This window comes from Anabrus simplex, chromosome 2 (genome assembly GCF_040414725.1).
Source record: "Anabrus simplex isolate iqAnaSimp1 chromosome 2, ASM4041472v1, whole genome shotgun sequence".
Taxonomy (NCBI): domain Eukaryota; kingdom Metazoa; phylum Arthropoda; class Insecta; order Orthoptera; family Tettigoniidae; genus Anabrus; species Anabrus simplex.
Window position 1 is genome coordinate 1,184,917,743 of NC_090266.1, and position 19,932 is coordinate 1,184,937,674.

General features: G+C 38.1%; 1 protein-coding gene across 2 annotated transcripts in view; it reads right to left on the reverse strand.

Annotated features, from left to right (window-relative positions):
* The window catches only part of LOC136864781 (nuclear cap-binding protein subunit 3), a 271,629-nt gene that overhangs the window by 36,244 nt on the left and 215,453 nt on the right, over nt 1-19,932 (reverse strand). For both annotated transcript variants that reach the window (XM_067142161.2, XM_067142162.2), the window contains one exon: nt 16,730-17,554. In XM_067142161.2, coding sequence (XP_066998262.2) covers nt 16,730-17,554 — 825 coding nt within the window. The remainder of the gene's footprint in view (nt 1-16,729; nt 17,555-19,932) is intronic.

Sequence of the window (19,932 nt, forward strand, 5' to 3'; positions counted from 1 at the left end):
TGTCTAACAAAGGACTAACCTTGTTGAACACATTAATTATTGATAACTGGATGCTCAATAGCCGGCCCTGCGGTGCAGGGGTAGCATGCCTGCCTCTTACCCAGAGGCCCCAGGTTCGATTCCCAGCCAGGACAGGGATTTTTACCTGGATCTGAAGGCTGCTTTGAGGTCTACTAAGCCTACGTGATTACAATTGATGAGCTATCTAATGGTGAGATGGCAGCCCCAGTCTAGGAAGCCAAGAATAACGGCCGAGAGGATTCGTCGTGCTGACCACACGACTCCTCACAATCTGCAGGCCTTTGGGCTGAGCAGCGGTCTCTTGGTAGGCCATGGTCCTTCAAGGCTGTTGCGCCATGGGGTTAGGGGGTTGTTGGTTGGATATGCAATGGAGTAAAGAAAGAAAATCAAAGATTTATCTAGCAAGTACAATTCTCATTTCTTGATCTATATCGTTATGCACCAGCCCTGTAGTAGCCCCTTTCGGCATTTCTCGGAATGGGCTACTGAGTCAGACAACCAGATATCTCCCAGTTTGTCTGGAGAGCGTGGCCGGCTTTCCCATCTATTCTCCTCTTCGTCTGGTTTCCCCATGCATTTCTGCGGGTTGCAGTGCAAATGTTCTGTCTCTAGCCAAATTACAAATATTCTGGCACACATCACCTGAGCTACAAAAAGGAGGCTATCTGTGAACAGTCAGTCAGAATTGGACTAAGCGCTGTAGTCACTGACTGGGTGTGTTGGGGTTCTGTGGCTGGGCTGAGGGTGACAAGAGTTGTTGGCTGTCGCTAGTGTCCCACCGGAGTCTGAATGAGGAATTATGGTGGTGATGGTGGTTGTTGTTGTGTCTGAGAGTTGAGTGAGTAGCTGGACAGGGATGGCTGTTGGTTGCTTTCAGTGTCCCACCAGAGTCAGCATTTCGTTAGGTACGGAACAGAATACCACATCTACTGCCTTAGAGTACTGTTTGTGTGTAATTCTGTGGACTGAGAACAATTGCAGAGTCAGCGACTGGAGTAGGAACAGTGATGATGGTTGTTGTGAGGAGTATTGTTCTGCTGTTTGACAATGTTGAGCTGTTGCTGTTTAGTTGTTTACTGTGTCTGTACGAATTACTGGATTGTCTCTGGAGTTTAACCAAGGAACAGTCATTGTGTGTTGTGTTGCCAGTAGATCTGTTCAAACCTAGCAGTCTGCATGCAACTACTGTGTGGGGTGACTGGACTTGGGAGCGCAAGTGAAAGGCCTTGCAGTCTCCCGGAGATAATACCAACGAGCCAGACCACCCGCTGTGAGAAAAGAACAAAGCAATTAGTAAGTGTGACCATTTATGGTCAAATAAAATTGAGTTTGTATGTATCACACCTTGGGAAGAATAGGGCCACAAGTGTAAAAATGATACTTCTGAGATAATTGCAATTAAAGATTTAAAATGGTCTAGTAAATTCTTTTTTAATATGTTTTCCCCCCCTATTATCAGGCTAATACACACTGAAAGGTGCTTTTTAAGAATACACACATGTTAGTGAAATATTTATTTTTTGAACAGGTTTTTGCACTTGTGGCCATATTGAAATAAATCTACATAAAATATTGTAGTTATGTCCAAATATATTTCAATAAAAATTTTCCAATTTTCCATTTGAAAATGTACATAATAATCGATTTTATAATGAATACAACAGTTAATTAGAAAACATAATAATGGATTCTTTAATGAATACAATAATTACTTAGAACTTATAAAAAATATGAAAGTTATTTTAACTTATACACAGACTTCAATAAACATCTCTCTATGAAATTTTTACTTCAAACTAGGGTCTATAATTAATTATTCACCATTATCCTCTACCTCGGCAGAAATTGAAAGATTGTTATAAAAGTCATTGTACTGTGACTTAATAATATTGCTTGAGGCAGAGATAAAAGGTCTTTTTCTTTGCACCACTGTTACTCGTGGTCCATCTTTTGACAAAAATTAGTTCATTTGATCCAGATTTCCTCTTCTGCTGGAGCTGAACATGGGTTACGTATTCATTATTCTGAAAACCGATTTTGTATTTGATTACATTGATTAAAACTTTAATTTCCTTAATGTCACTCCAAATTAATTGTTCACCCTTTTCTGTTTATATAGTAAGTTAGATCCAAAAGGGTTAGCTAAATGTTTCAGGTCTTGCATATCTTCTGTATTCATTTCATTTATTTCAAATGGCTCATCAGTTTTCTTCGACATCTGTATCACTGTCACCCACAGAGTAGGCACATGGATAGGCCCTCCCTTCAATGCTTGTTTTTTCTGTTTTTCACGTGATCTTCCTCATTCCATATGTGGCCAGTTGTTAAACATTTATGACTGACAGAGGGAACGTTGTATGACACGACTGCATACATGTATAAGGAAACTATAAACTTATTTTTATTTTGGCCCTTACAATTATCAGAATTAAGATGAATGGGCTTTCCAAGACTGTTTTTCTTTAGAAATTAAGGCCACACTGGGCTTGATTTAATTCCAAACAAAGCAAAATTGTTATATTAAACATTTCAAGCCTATGTTTATAATACAATTGACAAATATCCCCACACGGAGTGGGTAGAATACTTTGCATATCATAGCAAGCTGTAATACACTCAGTCTGTTTGGCTTAATCAGAATCTACAGTTTTGCCCTGTCTACTAGGCTCACATTCTCTCCTGTGTCTATCATAACTTTCCTGCAATGTCTGCTTATCAATTATTATTCCAAGATTCACAAAGAGAACACTGGTCCTCTTTAACGACAAAAAAACTAAGGTTGAAACCTGTTAAAAAAATATTCCTGTAAGCTGTGTAGTTTCCAGACTTTGAGTCTGTTTCTCTTCAAGCTGTAACATAATGACTATGCATATCTGCAGTATTGAATGAATATGACTGATTATTCCTTGTTTTATGGTAGTTTCTAACCTTTTATGGTTGTGATGTTTACCTCTCATATTAGGTTCAACAAAACCATCATCTAATTTCTTTATGTCATTTCGTACCGTTATATCCCCTACATCAAGTTTAGACCTGAAGAATTGTTTGCAAACCTAGAATTTCTTTCCTAGCACTTCAAAGTAGTAGCCATTATTTTACCCTCAGGATTTATCAGTCCTAACTCTTTGACATTTTGGATCTATAGCAATAATATGTTTCGCAATGAATGATCTTTGGACATTTATGTCACCTAATCCCCAATATTTCTCAAAAATATTTTTCCTTCTTTCTATATCAATTTCTTTACAGTTGAGTCTAAAATTTACCTGGCAGCCTGGTTTCAATGAACAAGCAGGAACAACTTTATCCTTGTAATCTTTGTATCCCATACCTAAGTTTCTGCTACGTTTTGACTTGTTTTTCACCCACTCCTCTTGTTTTTGCACTCTCTTTCTGGACTTCTTGGAGATGAGTCTGGAAGTGTCTCGGTGGGTACTACTGCATCAGCTGACATGAGAAAATTCATAATTAAAATGTGAGCAAATGAGCATTATATCCTGTCTAAATACTCAAAACATTTATCACAATGTGCCACTTCTATGCTATGGAGAAAGTAGAAGTAGACTTAATGCCAGCACTAGGTTTCACCTTCTCCCTTCTCTTCATGTCACTCCGCCACAAAAAAAATAACGCTTACACAACACACACATACAACGCTCATCTCTATCCACATGCTTACACAACACTTACAAAACCATCATCTAGAATACCGGGGTTATCGGCTGAGGGAATCAGCATAGAAGTGACCAAGCCATCACAGGTAATTTCATCATATGGTGGCATCCGATTGGTAGGCCCCTGGCCCTCAGTGGGCCTTTGTTGAGCCAAGGGATGATATACAATATTATCCAAACTATTTGACTCTTTAATTTCTTTATAAATAAATAAATAAATAAATAAATAAATAAATAAATAAATAAATAAATAAATAAATAAATAAATAAATAAATAAATAAATAAATAAATAAATAAATAAATAAATAAATAAATAAATAAATAAATAAATAAAGTAAAAATAATAAATAAATAGAATTGCTTGCACTTACTTTTCAATGTAACATTTAAGATTTCATTATACACTGGTGGAGACTGCTGTATAATTTCTTTATAGAGGTGCCGAACTCAGGGTTTGTCATCATCACCACCACCTGAACTGCTTCGTACAGGTTTCCAGATTTTGTCCGCACCACAGTCGTCAAAATCGCTCTCAGAATCAGAGTTATTCTGTACAGATCATAACATTATTAAATATGGCTTGTAAACTTAAAAAACAATTGCAATGTTTCTAAATTTCTAAAGTTCTGTGTTTCACCACATAATAAATACTGGTTAATATTAGCCTAAATAAATACATTGAATCTATATTACCTGATTTTGCACAGATGCTGCTAATGCTTTCATGAACTCTGTTCTTGAATTATACATCTTCTAGTGTAATTACACAACCAGACAAAAATATTCTTTAATAGCCAGGAAAAGGTGCTAAAACAGAGGAATCTGAAACATCTGGCCAGGTGTGCCATTGTTGTGATATATTGTTTATTCTAAAAGAGTTATAACATGCAGATATGGCCGTTATGAATTTAAAAGATAGAATATCACATATATTTTAATAGAAAACAGCCATACACTTAATATGACTGTATAGAATTAAAAGTTCTATTTCATCGTTGCACCTGTGAAAACCACTATCTGATAATATTGTGGGAGAAAGACCGACCCGAAGCATATACATCATCAAGAGCGAGAATTCTTTGACATTACCCGCACAATATAGAACCTTACCGGCTGAAGTTCTAAGCTGAAATTTTTCACATAGCAGTTTTCACAGGCGCAATGGTGATTTGTGTTTCTCAATGCCATAAAGACAATTTTGTCCTGCCTCCCTTTTCTTGTGTTCGAACTGTGGCCATATAGAAACAAATTTGTAACCTTTTTCTCTAACAAAGAGTAGTCTTAACTCAATTTATAACATTTTACACACTTGCGGCCCTCTTCTTCCGAAGGTGTAATATGTGTGTGAACATACTGGGTCATCTAGAAATTAGAGCGATAAAACAGACGGTGTTGTATTCGTAAAAAAAAGTGGTGTCCGAAGTTGAAACAGACTCCACGAGTGATATATCACTGTAATCAGCGAGAGACAGTGGACCGGATAACGCAGGTTTCAACTGCTGCCGGGAGCATTCTAGAACATCCGTATATAGTGAGTGGGTTAATTTCTACATGCCAGCTGAGACCAGAGGCCACACGAAAATGGACACTCAGTTAAATGTGCTCTTCGATATTTATGAAGGAGATGGAGGAGGGCCAAAATAAGGCCAGAAAATGATGGAGAAGTTGGAAGAAGAGGATAGTAGAAAGCCATGAGTGGTTAATAAAAGAGATGGGAGACAGCCAGAAGATGATACGTGAAAACCAGAAGACATTTATGAAGGTGATTGTAGACGACTAGAAGGAGATGAAAGACCAGAAGGAGATGGAAGACGACCAGAAAAAGCTGGAAGAAAGCCAGAAGAAGTTGCAGGTCAGCTAGAATAAGATGGAGGACGACCAACAGAAGTCAAAAAATCAAAGAAGATAGAAGGCAGCCAGATGAAGATGCAGGACAGCCAGAAGCAGATGGGTGACAGACAGAGAAAGGTCGACAAGGGTCTCCACGAGATAAAGCATGTTCCACAGGTCAATACTCTGTCCCAAAGACTTTGTTCAGAAGAGTGCAAGTTCTGTTCCAGGAGGGAGGCCGAGCACGAAATTTCCTGTCGAATGATCACTGTGGAGTTCGAAGGAAACTGGAGCCGTGACATCTGGATGGAAATGCAAAGGGATGGGAATGGTCACCTTTCCCTGGTCACCCTGGCTTACCAGTCTGCAGTGCACGAGGCCACAGAATCTGCACCAGCGAGGACACGGTGTGAAAAAGAGCTGTGCCTTCTGGAGGATTTAGTGTTCAATCGACCTGAGAACCATCCTGCCCCGACAGATCGGTACTGCCTGGATGAGACTGGAGGATGTACATGCCGCTGTCCGGAAGTGTTCAAGCACAGAGGCCTACCGATTGAAGGCGTGGTACGACCAATGAGCGGACGCCACCGCAAATCATGAGAATGGCCTATGGTGGTTGTATAACCCCATAAGGAAGAGAGGCTTGTCCTTCAAGCTCCAGAGGACACGGAAAGGCCCTTACCATGTTCTGAGGGGAATAAATTACATCACTCATTGAGTACGATGGAGGCCAAGATACAAGATGAAGGTGGTACATTTGGACCGATCCACTCATACTGAGAAACTTGAGACGATCAGCTCTCGGAGGGGGGCAATGTTACGTGCCAGCCCTGTGATAGCACCTTTTGGTACTTTATAGAAAGGGCTGGCGAGTCAGACTGGGAATCTCCCAGCCAGCCTGGAAGGCATGGCCAACCTTCCTGTGTATTGTTCTCTTTGTCTGGTTTCCCCATGAGTTTCTGCGAGGTACAGCAAAAATGTTCTGTTTCCAGCCACATCGCAAATACTCCGGTAAGAATCTCCCAAGCTATAAAAAGAAGGCTAGACATGAACAGTCAGTCAGAGTTGGACTCCGTGTTGTCAGAGTTTGACTCAGTGTTGGAGTTTGACTTGATATGTTGGGGTTCGGTGGCTGGGCTGAGGGCGACATTTGTGTTGGCCGTTGCTAGTGTCCCACTGGAGTCTGACTGAGGAGTTCTTGTGGTTGTGTCCGAGTGTCGAGTGAGTTGCTGGACTGGAACAGCTGTTGGCTGCAGTCAGTCTCCCACTGGAGTCGCGTATCATTGGGTACGGAAAGGAATACTGTGTGTACTTCTGTGGACTGAGGACCGTCGTAGATTCAGCGACTAGGGCAGGAACAGTGTTAATGGTCGTTGTTGTGAAGTATTCTCCTGCTGTTTGTGGACTGTCTCTGGAGTTGAACTAAGGAACAGTCATCGTATGTTGTGTGGACAGCAGCCCTGTGTACAAACCTAGCTCTGCATGTAGCTGCTGTGTGGGGTGACTGGACTTGTGAGTGCAAGTGAAAGGCCTATCAATGAGCATTACCTTCTCCCAGGTAATACCAACGAGCTGGACAGCCCGCTGTATGAAAAGAACAAAGACTTGTAAATAGTGAGCAATTGGTAAGTGCGGCCATTCATGGTTGAATAAAATTGTGTGTGTATGCATTTATTGGGTCATCCAAAAATGAATTAGAGCAATAAAACAGATGGTGTTTTATTTGAACAATATCATAACAGTTTTCCTTTTTCAAGTGATAACTTCAGAAAACACTAGTAGGAACCTGCTCACTAGCATTCATGCCTGTTCAGATAGACAACTGTTATGGAGTCTAAATTGAAAACAAAATTTCAAAAGTGAAGCTAATAACAGAGATATAGGACTTATTTAAAATATGTACTGACACTTCATACAAATATGTTGCAGTTTCACTGCATCATGCTTAAATAAATATGAAACAACATTATAGCTATATTGAACAATGAAAGAATATCAGTTATATTGTATAATATACATTTAAATACATATTTAATACACCAGATTTACAATAATTTATGAGGGTAAAAAAGTTACTCTGCTTCCTAAAACAGTAACCATGAAGCAATATTATAAAGCAAAATCTATCATAACTCCTTTTTCGAGTGATAAGTTCAGAAAACACCTAGGAGGAACCTGTTCACTAGTGTGCATTCCTGTTCTGATACTCAACTGTTACGGAGTTCTATCTTATAAGGATGATGCTGGTCATTTTATGCTTTTTTAATAATGTCCCATTATGCTGTTTTTAACAGTGCATGAAAGGGTAAGGAAACAGAATTGACCTGATAACTTCCATATAGTGTCTAGGCACATTTCTGATGTTATCTGACAACAAATGACCTATGTTGTTGCTTCCACATATGGATACAGATACTCCTTATCAACATTACAAAAGGAACCCCGTTAAGTCTCACAGAAAGCTAATCAAGACATAGGATTTTGTCACAGAAGTTTGACAAAGGAATTTTTAGCCAGTATTTGAGGTAGAAGATAAGGGACAGGCTTTAGAATGAGATTGGCTAAAATGTTTTCTTTTTAGATCTGATCCAATACACATAATTTATTTTTATCTCTCCAAAAAGTGATAATGGAAATGCTGTCTTTGAGAAGTCCTGTACTTTCATCAGATCACTGAGGGTTTGGGCCTTCAATTGGCAGGCAATAGACAGCTTTGGTGATGAAGAATGGTCCAGTATTATTATTTTTAGCTAGATTCTGCTGTTCATCACCAGTTCTTCAGTGTCTGAGTTTGTCTCTGCACATTGGTCTCTTGGTATTGAAGTTTTCTTTACAGCTGATTTGGGGTCATGAATCCAACCCGGGGGCCCTTTGAACCAAAGACCAAAACAATGACTATTCAGCCAAGGAGCCAGACTGACATCATCCTTATGCTTTTACACAGGTGTAATAATGTTAACTCCATTATTACATCATACTTCTATGATGCAAGAATGTCAAGCTCAGTGGCTCAGCTGGTTAGTCATCATCTTTCTATTTCAATACAGCATATTCATTCATGACTGATATAGGTGGTAATTGAGGGAGTTTAAATGCGACAACACTGTGTTGATGGATTCTGGCATATTGAAGAACTCCTGCAGGATAACATTCTGTCAACTAAGTGTCTATTAAAATCTGTAGCAACTGAAAGGATGTTAAACAGATGTACGTAGGTGCTTTGAAAAGTTCTCAGAATGTACTAGAATTAAGTATCTTACCTCGGTGGAACTGCTTTTATTTTTCAACATAGTCTCCCTGTAGACTAATGGATTTGGTCCAGCGATGTTCCAGTGCCTTGATCCCATCTCGAAAATGAGATTCCTCCAGGCCTGCAAAATACTTCTCCAATTCGGCCGTCAGTTCTTCCCTTGCAGAAAATCTCCGTCCACCGAGGAAAATTTTCAGCTTGGGGAATAGATGAAAGTCTGATGGTGCCAAATCAGGTGAATAAGGTGGATGTGGCAACAATTCGTACCCCAGTTCATGAAGTTTTGCCATGGCAATAACACTTGTGTGCGGCGGAGCGTTGTCCCGATGAAAGATGACCCTTTTCCTTGCCAAACCAGGCCTTGTGTCACGTATCTTTTCCTGTAGTTGGTCTAGGAGGTTTGCATAGTATTGCCCCATAATTGTTTGCCCAGTAGGAAGATAATCTAACAGCAGAATGCCTTTTGCATCCCAGAAAACTGAGGCCATGACTTTTCTGGCCGAACGCACTGCCTTTGCTTTCTTTGGTGGTGGTGAATCGGCATGTTTCCACTGCTTTGACTGCTGTTTTGTCTCTAGGGTATAGTAGTGGACCCAAGTTTCATCTGTAATCACAAACCGGCGCAAAAAATCTTGTTGGTTGCACTGAAAACGGGCCAGACTTTGTTCGGACATTCCCAATCTGGTGCATTTATTGTCCAATGTCAAGAGCCGCGGCACCCATCTTGCGGATAATTTTTTCATACCCAATTCTTCGGTTAAAATATAATATACCCGTTCAGAAGACATCCCTACAGCTTCAGCAATCTCCCGCATTTTCAGTCGACGGTCCTCCATGACCATTTTATGCACTTTTGCGATAAATTCTTGGGTCGTAACACTTTTTGGCTGTCCACTACGCAGATCATCATCCAAGCTCTCCCGACCAAATTTAAACTCACTGGTCCACTTGGCAACAGTTGGAAATGAAGGAGCAGAGTCCCCCCAGTGTGTTCTGAAAGTCGGCATGAATTTCCTTTGCTTTCATACCTTTCTTTACAAAGTATTTAATCGCTGCTCGAATCTCAGTTTTTCCATTGTCACAAATCACTACGCGGGAACAACAAAGAGCCGTCACTACCACACTCCTGCAGCTAGAGCACTGACACGCCAAGTGTTCACTCAAAAAGGATGTGTGATTATTGCGTGGGAACCTCGTTGCTCTAGCACTGACATCTAGGAGTGATTCCGAGAACTTTTCAAACTGTCGTCGTAATGTCAACCTATGCAAGTGTTAAAGTGAGTGATGACTCTGTCTTCAATTGTATTGGATGGGATGTTCTGTCTTCAACTTGTAATTTCGATAGATATTCATAGAAAGCATTGCTGAGAACGGTTTAGATATCATCACGTTTGCACACTTCAGTGGTCTTTCTTTATATTATTACAGTAAAATGACAGATATTCAGAAATCTGTTTAAAATATGCAGCTTAACACAGAAGTGCAAGAAGTGGAAAGTTTAACTCGGAGTTAAAACAAAGTTAAAACATATTTCAAGAAAAATTATTCTGTGAAGATTATACAGTTACTTCTTTAATTTTACTTATACTTGACTGATGATCCTGTCTCTTTTACAATGTTCATTCCCAGTTTTAGTCCTCTCAGTTCAATGGCTTTTGAGCCCACTGTTATAGTGTGTGTTGAATATTCTACTCCAGAAAGAAAAATCCTACATTTAATCAATCACAACTGATAGGGCTGTCACCATGTTAACTGTTTACCTAATCTTTTGCTAAATGATTTCAAAAAAGTTGGAAATCTATCAAACATCTCTGGTAAATTATTCCAATCCCCAATTCCTCTTCATATAAATGAATATTTGTTCCAATTTGTCCTCTTGAATTCCAACTTTATCTCCATATTACGATCCTTTCTACGTTTTGAAACTCCATTCAAGCTTAATAGTCTACTAATGCCACAGCTCCAGTGACAACTCAAAACATACCACTTATATTAACATTAAAATAAGAACAAAAATATACACCACCTTTCCAATACTTATCAGTCCTTATGTTTAGGATACAAACATTACATTGGTATTATAAGTTGGGACATGTTTCGCTTAACTGTCGTAAGCATCCTTGATGTTCTGAAATTAAGTTGGAAATAGGATTAAATCAGGTGGAACTTCTCCCAAAGTTTGAATTGCCGAGTTGGTCTAATGGCTCCGTACGTTATGAAGAATTTATAAAGTAACAGAAGCTCCTTTGCCTGTCTCTCTCTGGCCAAGAACAATAACTCATCAGCCAAATGTTGGAATATCAACCAGTGTTTTTAACTGAGTATTCACAGGGTCTATAAAACTAACATCACGATACAAAAAAACAGTGCAATTTATTTTAACCCCGTAATCTCATTTTAACTTTATGATCTTCTCTGAAGACCTAACATTTTAAATTATAAATATGCTTTTTAACAAAAATATGTCTGCTGAAGTGTATATTTTTAATTGCAGCATTTGACTGAGTTCTTAATGTATAACTCAAGAAGTTTGGACATGTTATTCAAGATATAGCAGTTTATTAGAAATTCCATGTGTATCTTCAATATATTTTTGTTCTTTAGCTGAAGATCTCCCACATAAAGACAAAATATGTTCCTTTAATGCTGTTCTAAAAAGAGATATTTAAAAAATAAAAGTATTGTAAAGATGGAGTTTAGTCTCAAAATATCCTTATTTGCTTTGTAGCACCAACACACATAGGTCTCCAGGCGATGACTGGATAGGAAAGGGCTAGGAGTGGGAAGAGAGCGGCTGTGGCCTTAATTAAGGTATAGCCCCTGCAATTGCCTGGTGTGAAAATTGGAAAACTATCTTCAGGTTTGCAGACAGTAGGGTTCGAACCCACCATCTCCCGAATGCAAGCTCACAGCTGCGCAACCCTAACCGCACGGACAACTCGTTTGGTAAAGAAAAGAAGTGATCACACATTTAATTCAATGAGCTGATAAAACTCTTTGGTAAAATTTCCTATCACCACAGTGTAGTTCTTCATAACGAGCTGGAAAATACATTTTAAAAAGTAACTTTTCAATATAATTTTTTATTTATCTGGCTGTTTTATACCCGAGGTTTTTATTCAAAGACATCAATGACAAAACACACTTGTATTATGATTTATCTGACGACCCTTCAGTTGCTATTGATCTAAAGAGATACCTGAACACTAAAATTTAGCCCTGGAAAGGGGTTCATTAACATGCCAACCAATCTACTGACAAGTGTTCCCGATTTAAATTCTTTTTACTACTTCCACCAACTGAGCCAAGATTCAGGCACCCAAACTTGAGCATGGAAATTAGGTGTATTTGCGTCTCAGCTTTATGTGGAATTTCAACCATAGGACATAAATTCCCATTTAGAAAAATCTTACATCCACTGACCATGATGTGAACAATAGGTGCCTTGTTGAGAAGGCAGCAACAAAATCACTGAGAAGTATTATACCCACTACTATCAATTAGAAGGTCACTATTCTTGTGAAAAAAGTAAGCTCAAGGCTTCAATGTAGATATGCATTTGTGTATTTTTGTGCCTCCTTTAATCCAAAATTACTTGACTAGGCAGCAACTACTCACTGCTACTGCAATTTATTCATAATCAATATTTGCAAATGACACTTCATGTTTCATAGCTATGACACACAAACGGGTCCAACTATGAAATTTTCCCCTCTCAAAAGTATTTAAGAGCTGCATACTAAGAAAATACCTATTTTGCTAGTGAATCATAGTCTATTACAATGACAGAGATGATTTTTGTTTTGCAGAGTTGTCTTTCAAAATTCTTTTAGAAACTAAGTTTGGAGGCGAGATCTCTACAATGAATTTTATTTGCTATTTCCTCCTCAGTCTCAGAGGTCTATTCACTGTGTTCAAAACACACAACATAAAAATAAAAACTCACCTGAAATGTATTTATTTCAAAAAAGAAAATGTAAGCATGGACATTCTGTGTGTCATCAGTAGTATGCCAGGAACATTACGTAAATAAAAATGGTATTAATAACATGTATATGAGACAGTTCAGTTTTAGTATACTTGCCGGGGTGCATGTCCTAGTTTGGGGTGAATCTTAAAACTGCAGACTGATAATAACTGAGAAGAGAATAGGAGACATTTAAAATTCCTAGCTTACCACTACACACATAACTGTGTGAATGTATGTATGGTTTTACATACTGTATATACAAAATATCTGTTTATTTTGATTTGTGCTTAGGAACACATACAATTCTGACATTTCCACATCAAAAAAAAAAAAAATATATATACTTTAATAAATAAATTTAAAATAAATAGTATTTCATTTAATCTGCATCCAAGCAATATTCTCGATTGCTGGTGTCTTTTCCTAAAAAAAAATGCATAAAGAAGAAATAAAGAAAAATAATGTGTAAATATGAAAAAATAAAGAAAACATAAACAGGAGAATATACTTGCACAGAAATAACAAATTGAATAGCACTGTGGGTAGAAAATATATCACACCAATAAGTTTTAATCATGCAAATGACAGGCATAACATGGAGGGTATCTTAGATGACAAATATACTTGGAAGAATAAGACAGATAAGAAGACCACATTCCCTGTAACAGGAAGTGTGTGTTGCTGGTCCTCAAAATAGCATGAAGGGACAAATGCACTCCTCATAAAGGACATGCAACTGATTTCCTTGCACTGTTCCACTATTTACCCAACCTCTAGAACATCCACCTGCCTGACTATGAGTGCTAAGCATGAAATTCCACTCTGGTGAACACATATATTGTACAAACCAAGTACAGTAAAACCTGTCCTCAGTGAAAATCAAAGAAACCGGAGATTTTTCTGCTGTATGCAGGATTCTGGTTCATAAAGGTGCTTAAAAATAAAATATCATACGTACATACCTCAGGTGGACAAATCCAGTAAAAGATTTATATGATTTTGTGCAGTAGTAGATAAAATAATGACACTAATCACACACTTACATACACTAGTTCATCAGCACTAACACAAATCTGTTCTTGCTTAGAACTTCATCACAGTGCTCAGTAGTACAGTACATACACTTTTTTAATGCACATTACATGTTTTATAGAAATAATACCAACAGTAATACTATAGTACTGTCTTTCCTTCTTTCAGTAATCCAGAATTATAGGCTGGACACAACTATCCCTGGTAGCACAGCTCTCAATCAAAATGTGGGCACGGCAAATAACGTCGAACAATACCACGCCATGTTTTGCTAGTGAAAAAGACTGAATGTCCTTTTTGGCTGGTTGGGCATGTTGGTATGACTTCATGTTACCTTCTTCATCATCTTCATTCTAGACATCATCGCCATTAATTTCTGTTATTGAGGTGGTGGATGACGAACTCCTCAATGTTTTCTAACAGTCTTTGTCTCAACTTCTATAGAGCATTCAGATCTTAAAATGCAGTACAGCAGTAATGTGATCATTCATCTCTTTCCTTCTCCCACATTTTGCACTTGGCACTGTCCTTCTTTAATGAAACAGGTTTGCCAAAGGTCCCTAAATCTGAATGTTACCAGTTAAAATGGGTAGTTATATACAAAATACCAAGCAGTATCTGATGCTGTTAACAAACGTAATATTAAAAATTGAGTGTGAAAATTTTAGTATAATTGAAAGTTATGCCAAATGCAAAATCTTCACTGAATGGAACTTTTCATGCCATAACACCTATTTTATATTAATGTTTATCATTCTTTTCTACTGCTGGTAAAGAAACATTTCAGCTCAACACATATGTGTTTCATTTTAAATTTGAATGATAAGAAAATGCAGTATGTATCTTTCTTTTCAGTCATGTTCTGAAAGTTTTATGTGCAAGCACGAAAAAATCAGTTGCTGCCCAAGTGCTTGCTATTGAGTTTACACGGCGGGGTCAAAGCGAGGTAAATGGTCTTCGGATGTGGATGTTATTTTTAAAACAAACCCCAAGTCCTTATATCACTTAGTTATTATTTTATGACAGGAAGAACATCTTTGTAGCTTTGGTTTCACGCATAACTCAACTGGTTGAACTGCCAGTGGGAATCTCACAGGCAGTGTGCATTCAGATATTTAGACGCATGCAGTGTCGTGTTCATTTTATCTGTAATATAAATTTGATAAAATAGACATCAGTGATAAATGTACAATTCTTAAGAACAGGTGGATTGTGTATGTGTAGTTTGTGCTCATGTGTGGGGATTCTTTTTTTTTTTTTTTTTTTGCTAGTTGCTTTCCGTCGCACCGACACAGATAGGTCTTATGGCGACGATGGGACAGGAAATGGCTAGGAGTGGGAAGGAAGCGGCCGTGGCCTTAATTAAGGTACAGCCCCAGCATTTGCCTGGTGTGAAAATGGGAAACCACGGAAAACCATTTTCAGGGCTGCCGAGAGTGGGGTTCGAACCTACTATATCCCGAATACTGGATACTGGCTGCACTTAAGCGATTGCAGCTATCGAGCTCGGTGTGGGGATTCTTAGTTCAAAGAACAAAGGAAGAAGAGTGTACAATAGATCCTCAAATTAAGAAGGAAAGTTCCAAATGTAATCTCGGGGGAAAGAACGCAGTATTACAATGAGTGTTCTGGGTTATATTTTTCAAAGTGTCAGACTACTTCCTTTTTGCCTCTAACTAGTATTAATAGAGGACGGTTGAACAGCTGCACTTCCTCTTAAAACAATAATCACCACAACCACCACTCCTAAATGTGCAGTGATTGTCCTGGATAATGCCACTTATCACTCTTGTAAGTGGCGATCTCTGCTGATTTATTGGCGAAAAGATGACACTATACAATGGTTACGTAAAAGCAAATCTCTTTTGAGAATGGGATGCTAAAGCAGGAATTGTTGCACATTGCTTCTCAACAAAGGGCCCTCTATGATTAGAACGGAATGATGAAATGGCAAAATCAACAGGTTGGCAGATTCTACGTCTCCGGATTTACCAATGCAAGTTAAATCCTATTGAGATAGTGTGGGCCCAGGTGAAAAACTACATGCACTATCATAATGTATCACTCAAGAAAAATGATATGGAAAATTTAATAACCACTGCTTATAAGAATATTATGGTGGAAAACTGGGCAAATTATGTGAACCACATGAAAAAAAAAAAAAAAAAAAAAATGTTGTGGAAAGCAGACAAATTGCAGGATGATGACAATGAGCAGTTTTTAATTATCATCCTCTATTTCATCTCCCGAACCCAGTTCATCCAAAGTGGGAACATCAGGCCTTCCAGAAAACATAGAAGGTGTACGTCTGCTATCTGACAGTAATGACAGTGATTAAGGTAATTTGTATGTTTTAATTTGCCATTCTTCAAATGTCCATTTATGAACAAACTTTAAATTTTAAACGATAAATGTGAACCTGTGACACACTGCCTGAGCTACACTCGAGCACGATCTTCATGAGTCAATTTGGCAACAGCGCTCCATCTACACTATACTGCATTTCAAGATCCAAACGCTCTACAGATCAATGCCCATGTAATCTTCTGCACTGACATTACCATAACTACACTGTATAATTTTTTCCGTTATACAGCAGTAGCAAAATTCCATTCTGTTTCCATGCCAGACAGGTTCCGGCTAACTGCAAGTAAACTTACCTTCCATATTAAACCATAATTCATGGCACCAGGAAAATTTTCCAATATAGACAGTTTTCCGGTTCATAAAATTTCCACTAGAGGCAGGTTTTACTATACTTTCTAACAGCAACATGAAGTAATAAATAAACAATAATTAACAATGTCTAGTCAGGAAACATCGTATCGTTTCATAAACACTAACAAATGCCACTGTTTACTGTTTAATAGGTATATAGCCAATTATCTGGAAGAGAGCATAAATTGACACCAACAGTTTAATACAAAGATACGTATAATGCTATTACTCACTGCCAATAAGTTTATAGTATTCATCATTGTCTATTTCAATACGAAGAGGTGATTTTTGTCTTGCAGAGTTTTCTTTCAAGGTTTTCTTGAAATTCAGTTTAGATCTGAGATCTTCACCATCAAATAACGTTCCCTTTTTCTTACCTAATCTTAATGTGTCTCTGAGGTCATTATAGCCTATATCTGAATCATCATCCTCTTCACTGTCCATATGTGCAAAATAATGTTTATCTACTTCTAAGTGTAAGTCAACAGGACCATATGAGGGTAATGCTTTTTGACTGACCTTACTCCACTTAGATGAAACAGACGAACTACTACTACTGCTCTTTCCTTTGCCACTGTGTCCTCGACTGTCTTTTCCTAGCCTACTTCGTAAATCCTCACGACTTCTCGCCCTACTTCTGCTAACATGTTTTGAACTGTCTCTGCTCTTACTAACACTCTTCCTACTTCTCCTCTCAGATTTACTGCTCTCTTTGACAGAACTTTTAGAACGACTGTCTCTACGTTCCCTTTTAGATCCTTTCCTTCTGCTGTGAGAATGTTCTACAGCCTTACGTTTCTCCAACCGTATTTGTTCTTCATCTGCATACATGCGCATGCGGGGCACCTTGCTACGACGAGTCCAATCCCTATCTTCTTCTCTTGAGGTATCTTGTTCTTCATCAGAATTGAATCCATCACTTTGAAATCGTAATGAGGGATTTGTCGAAGACCCAGAATTTCCTAGACGTTTTAGCACGGATGAATGTCGACTTCCATCCAAAAGGGGTGAAGGTGGAGGAGTCATCTTTCTAGGAGGGCTATCAGCATAATATCGATCTAGAAGAGAAAGAAATAATGACAAAAATAATATAAAAATGAGAAGAAAAATCTATCAGGATCATGAGAAGAAAACAGACAAATGAGAAATCTCACAAATACAATCTTATCTCATACAGGTCCTTTTTCATGTTTAAAATACAATTGTCATGTCTGGATGGTGTTTTTTGGTAAATTTCTCACTAGGACCCTTAAGGGGACAGTCTGGTAAAAAATGAAACTTTTCCCCTAATTTATCAATTGGTCTCAAATTTTAAACATATCATTTGTGAATAGTATTAACCATAGATACAAACTTACAAGAGCCACCGTGGCTCAGACGGCAGTGCGTCGGCCTCTCACCGCTGGATACCGTGGTTCAAATCCCGGTCACTCCATTTGAGATTTGTGCTGGACAAAGCGGAGGCGGGACAGGTTTTTCTCCGGGTACTCCGGTTTTCTCTGTCATCTTTCATTCCAGCAACACTCTCCATTCTCATTTCATAGCATCTATCAGTCATTAATAAATCACTTTGGGAGTGGCGACCCCATCGTACTAATAGCCTATATCTGCTTCATTCATTCCATCCCAGACCTGGTCAATGACTGGAAAACAGGTTGTAGGTTTCCATTTTCACAAACTTACAACTTAACTGATCCAAAAGTTTGATATTTTTTTTTTTGTTTTTTAAAAGGGTTTTTTCAAAAATAATATTTTTTAAAATAGTAAATTTACTTTAATGCGTTTGAAAAATTGAAGACTGTAGCTCATAATATAGTCAAACAGTTTTGCATACTTTTTTTGGGTACCTTTTGTGGTGACCTATAAATTCATTTTCAAAATTTTGATCTTTTTATGTAAATAATTACAACACATCTTTATCAACATTTCGTTTCAAAATTATTATTTTTTCAAAATGATATGCAAGACTTTTAGCACTGTTAGTAGGAGTTATCTCTGAAAATTTCATCCAATTTGGAGAATATTTACTATGAAAAAGTTATATTTAAATGTTCAATTTCACAAAGTAAAGATAAATGCAGTCAAAGTTACACAACACAATCGTCCGCCGATCTTCGCTCTAAAATCCACCTGGGCTGTACGTTGTTCCTTCTTTTCTCCTTCTCGCTTCCTCAGTGTGTATGGCCGTCAATCTGGATGCATGTCTTCTTCTTTTCTCGAATTCTAAGCACCGTTTTGCCTTTTGCTTCCTTCGTCGCTCGTCTCTAACTTTGCTCATTCGCTTCTTATTTGCTGACAATGGAGTGGTCTCTGTTCTTGTTGCTTCTCTCAGATAGCATCCTTGATTGAACTGTGAAACAGTTTCTGTCACAGTTAGTTCAACTTTTTTCTTGGATACAAATATATACTTACTTACTTATCCGGCGCTACAGCCCTGTGCGAGCCTTGGCCTCTTCTACGATAGTCCACCATCTACTTCGATCCTGAGCAGCTGCTCTCCATGGGCGGATGTTCATTGCCCTCAGGTCGGCTTCAACTTCATCGCTCCATCTATTACGGGGCCTTTCTTGTCGCCATCTTTTATCTACTCGGGATTTAACTACTTTTCTTGGCATTCGATCTTCCTCCTTTCTTTCCACATGGCCAACCCATCGCAGTCACTGTGCCTTAATAAATCTAACTATATCCTCCTGGTCTAATATGATCTGTATTTCAGCATTCATCCTTATCCTCCAACCATTCTGGTCTTGAATTGGGCCATATATTAGTCTAATAATCTTTCTTTCAAATATTCTTAATTATTTGCATCATCTACTAAAAGGTTCCAGGCTTCTGAGCCATATGTCACTACAGGTCTAATAAGGGTCTTATATATTTTGAATTTTGTAGGTTTAGACAATAGACGAGATTTAAATAATGTAAGATTTGCATAATAGGCCCTGTTTCCAGCTATTATTCTAGGATGTATCTCCTCACTTATTCTGTTATTGTTTGTCAACAAGGTTCTCAAATACTCAAAACTTTGTACATTCTCAAAATTATGCCCATTTATTGTCAGATTATCTTGACTTCTTCTGCCCTCTATAACAGTCACATGCATATACTTGGATTTACTGTCATTCACCTCCAACCCCATCCGTTTTCCTGCTTCCTCCATTTCAAGAATCATTTCCTTCAAATATCTATCATTCTTGGCCATTAACACTACATCATCTGCATACGCACAAATTTGTTTAGATTTATATACAATATTTTCGGTATCCATTATTTTTTCAAGGACTTGGTTAATTGCCAGATTAAACAAAGTAGCTGAGAGTGCATCACCTTGTCTGACTCCTGTATTAAGAGCAAACTCATTTCCAATTCTTCCATCCACCATCACCTTTGCCCTTACTTCTCCTAAAGTAATTCTGTTCATCCTTATCAGTTTCTGTGG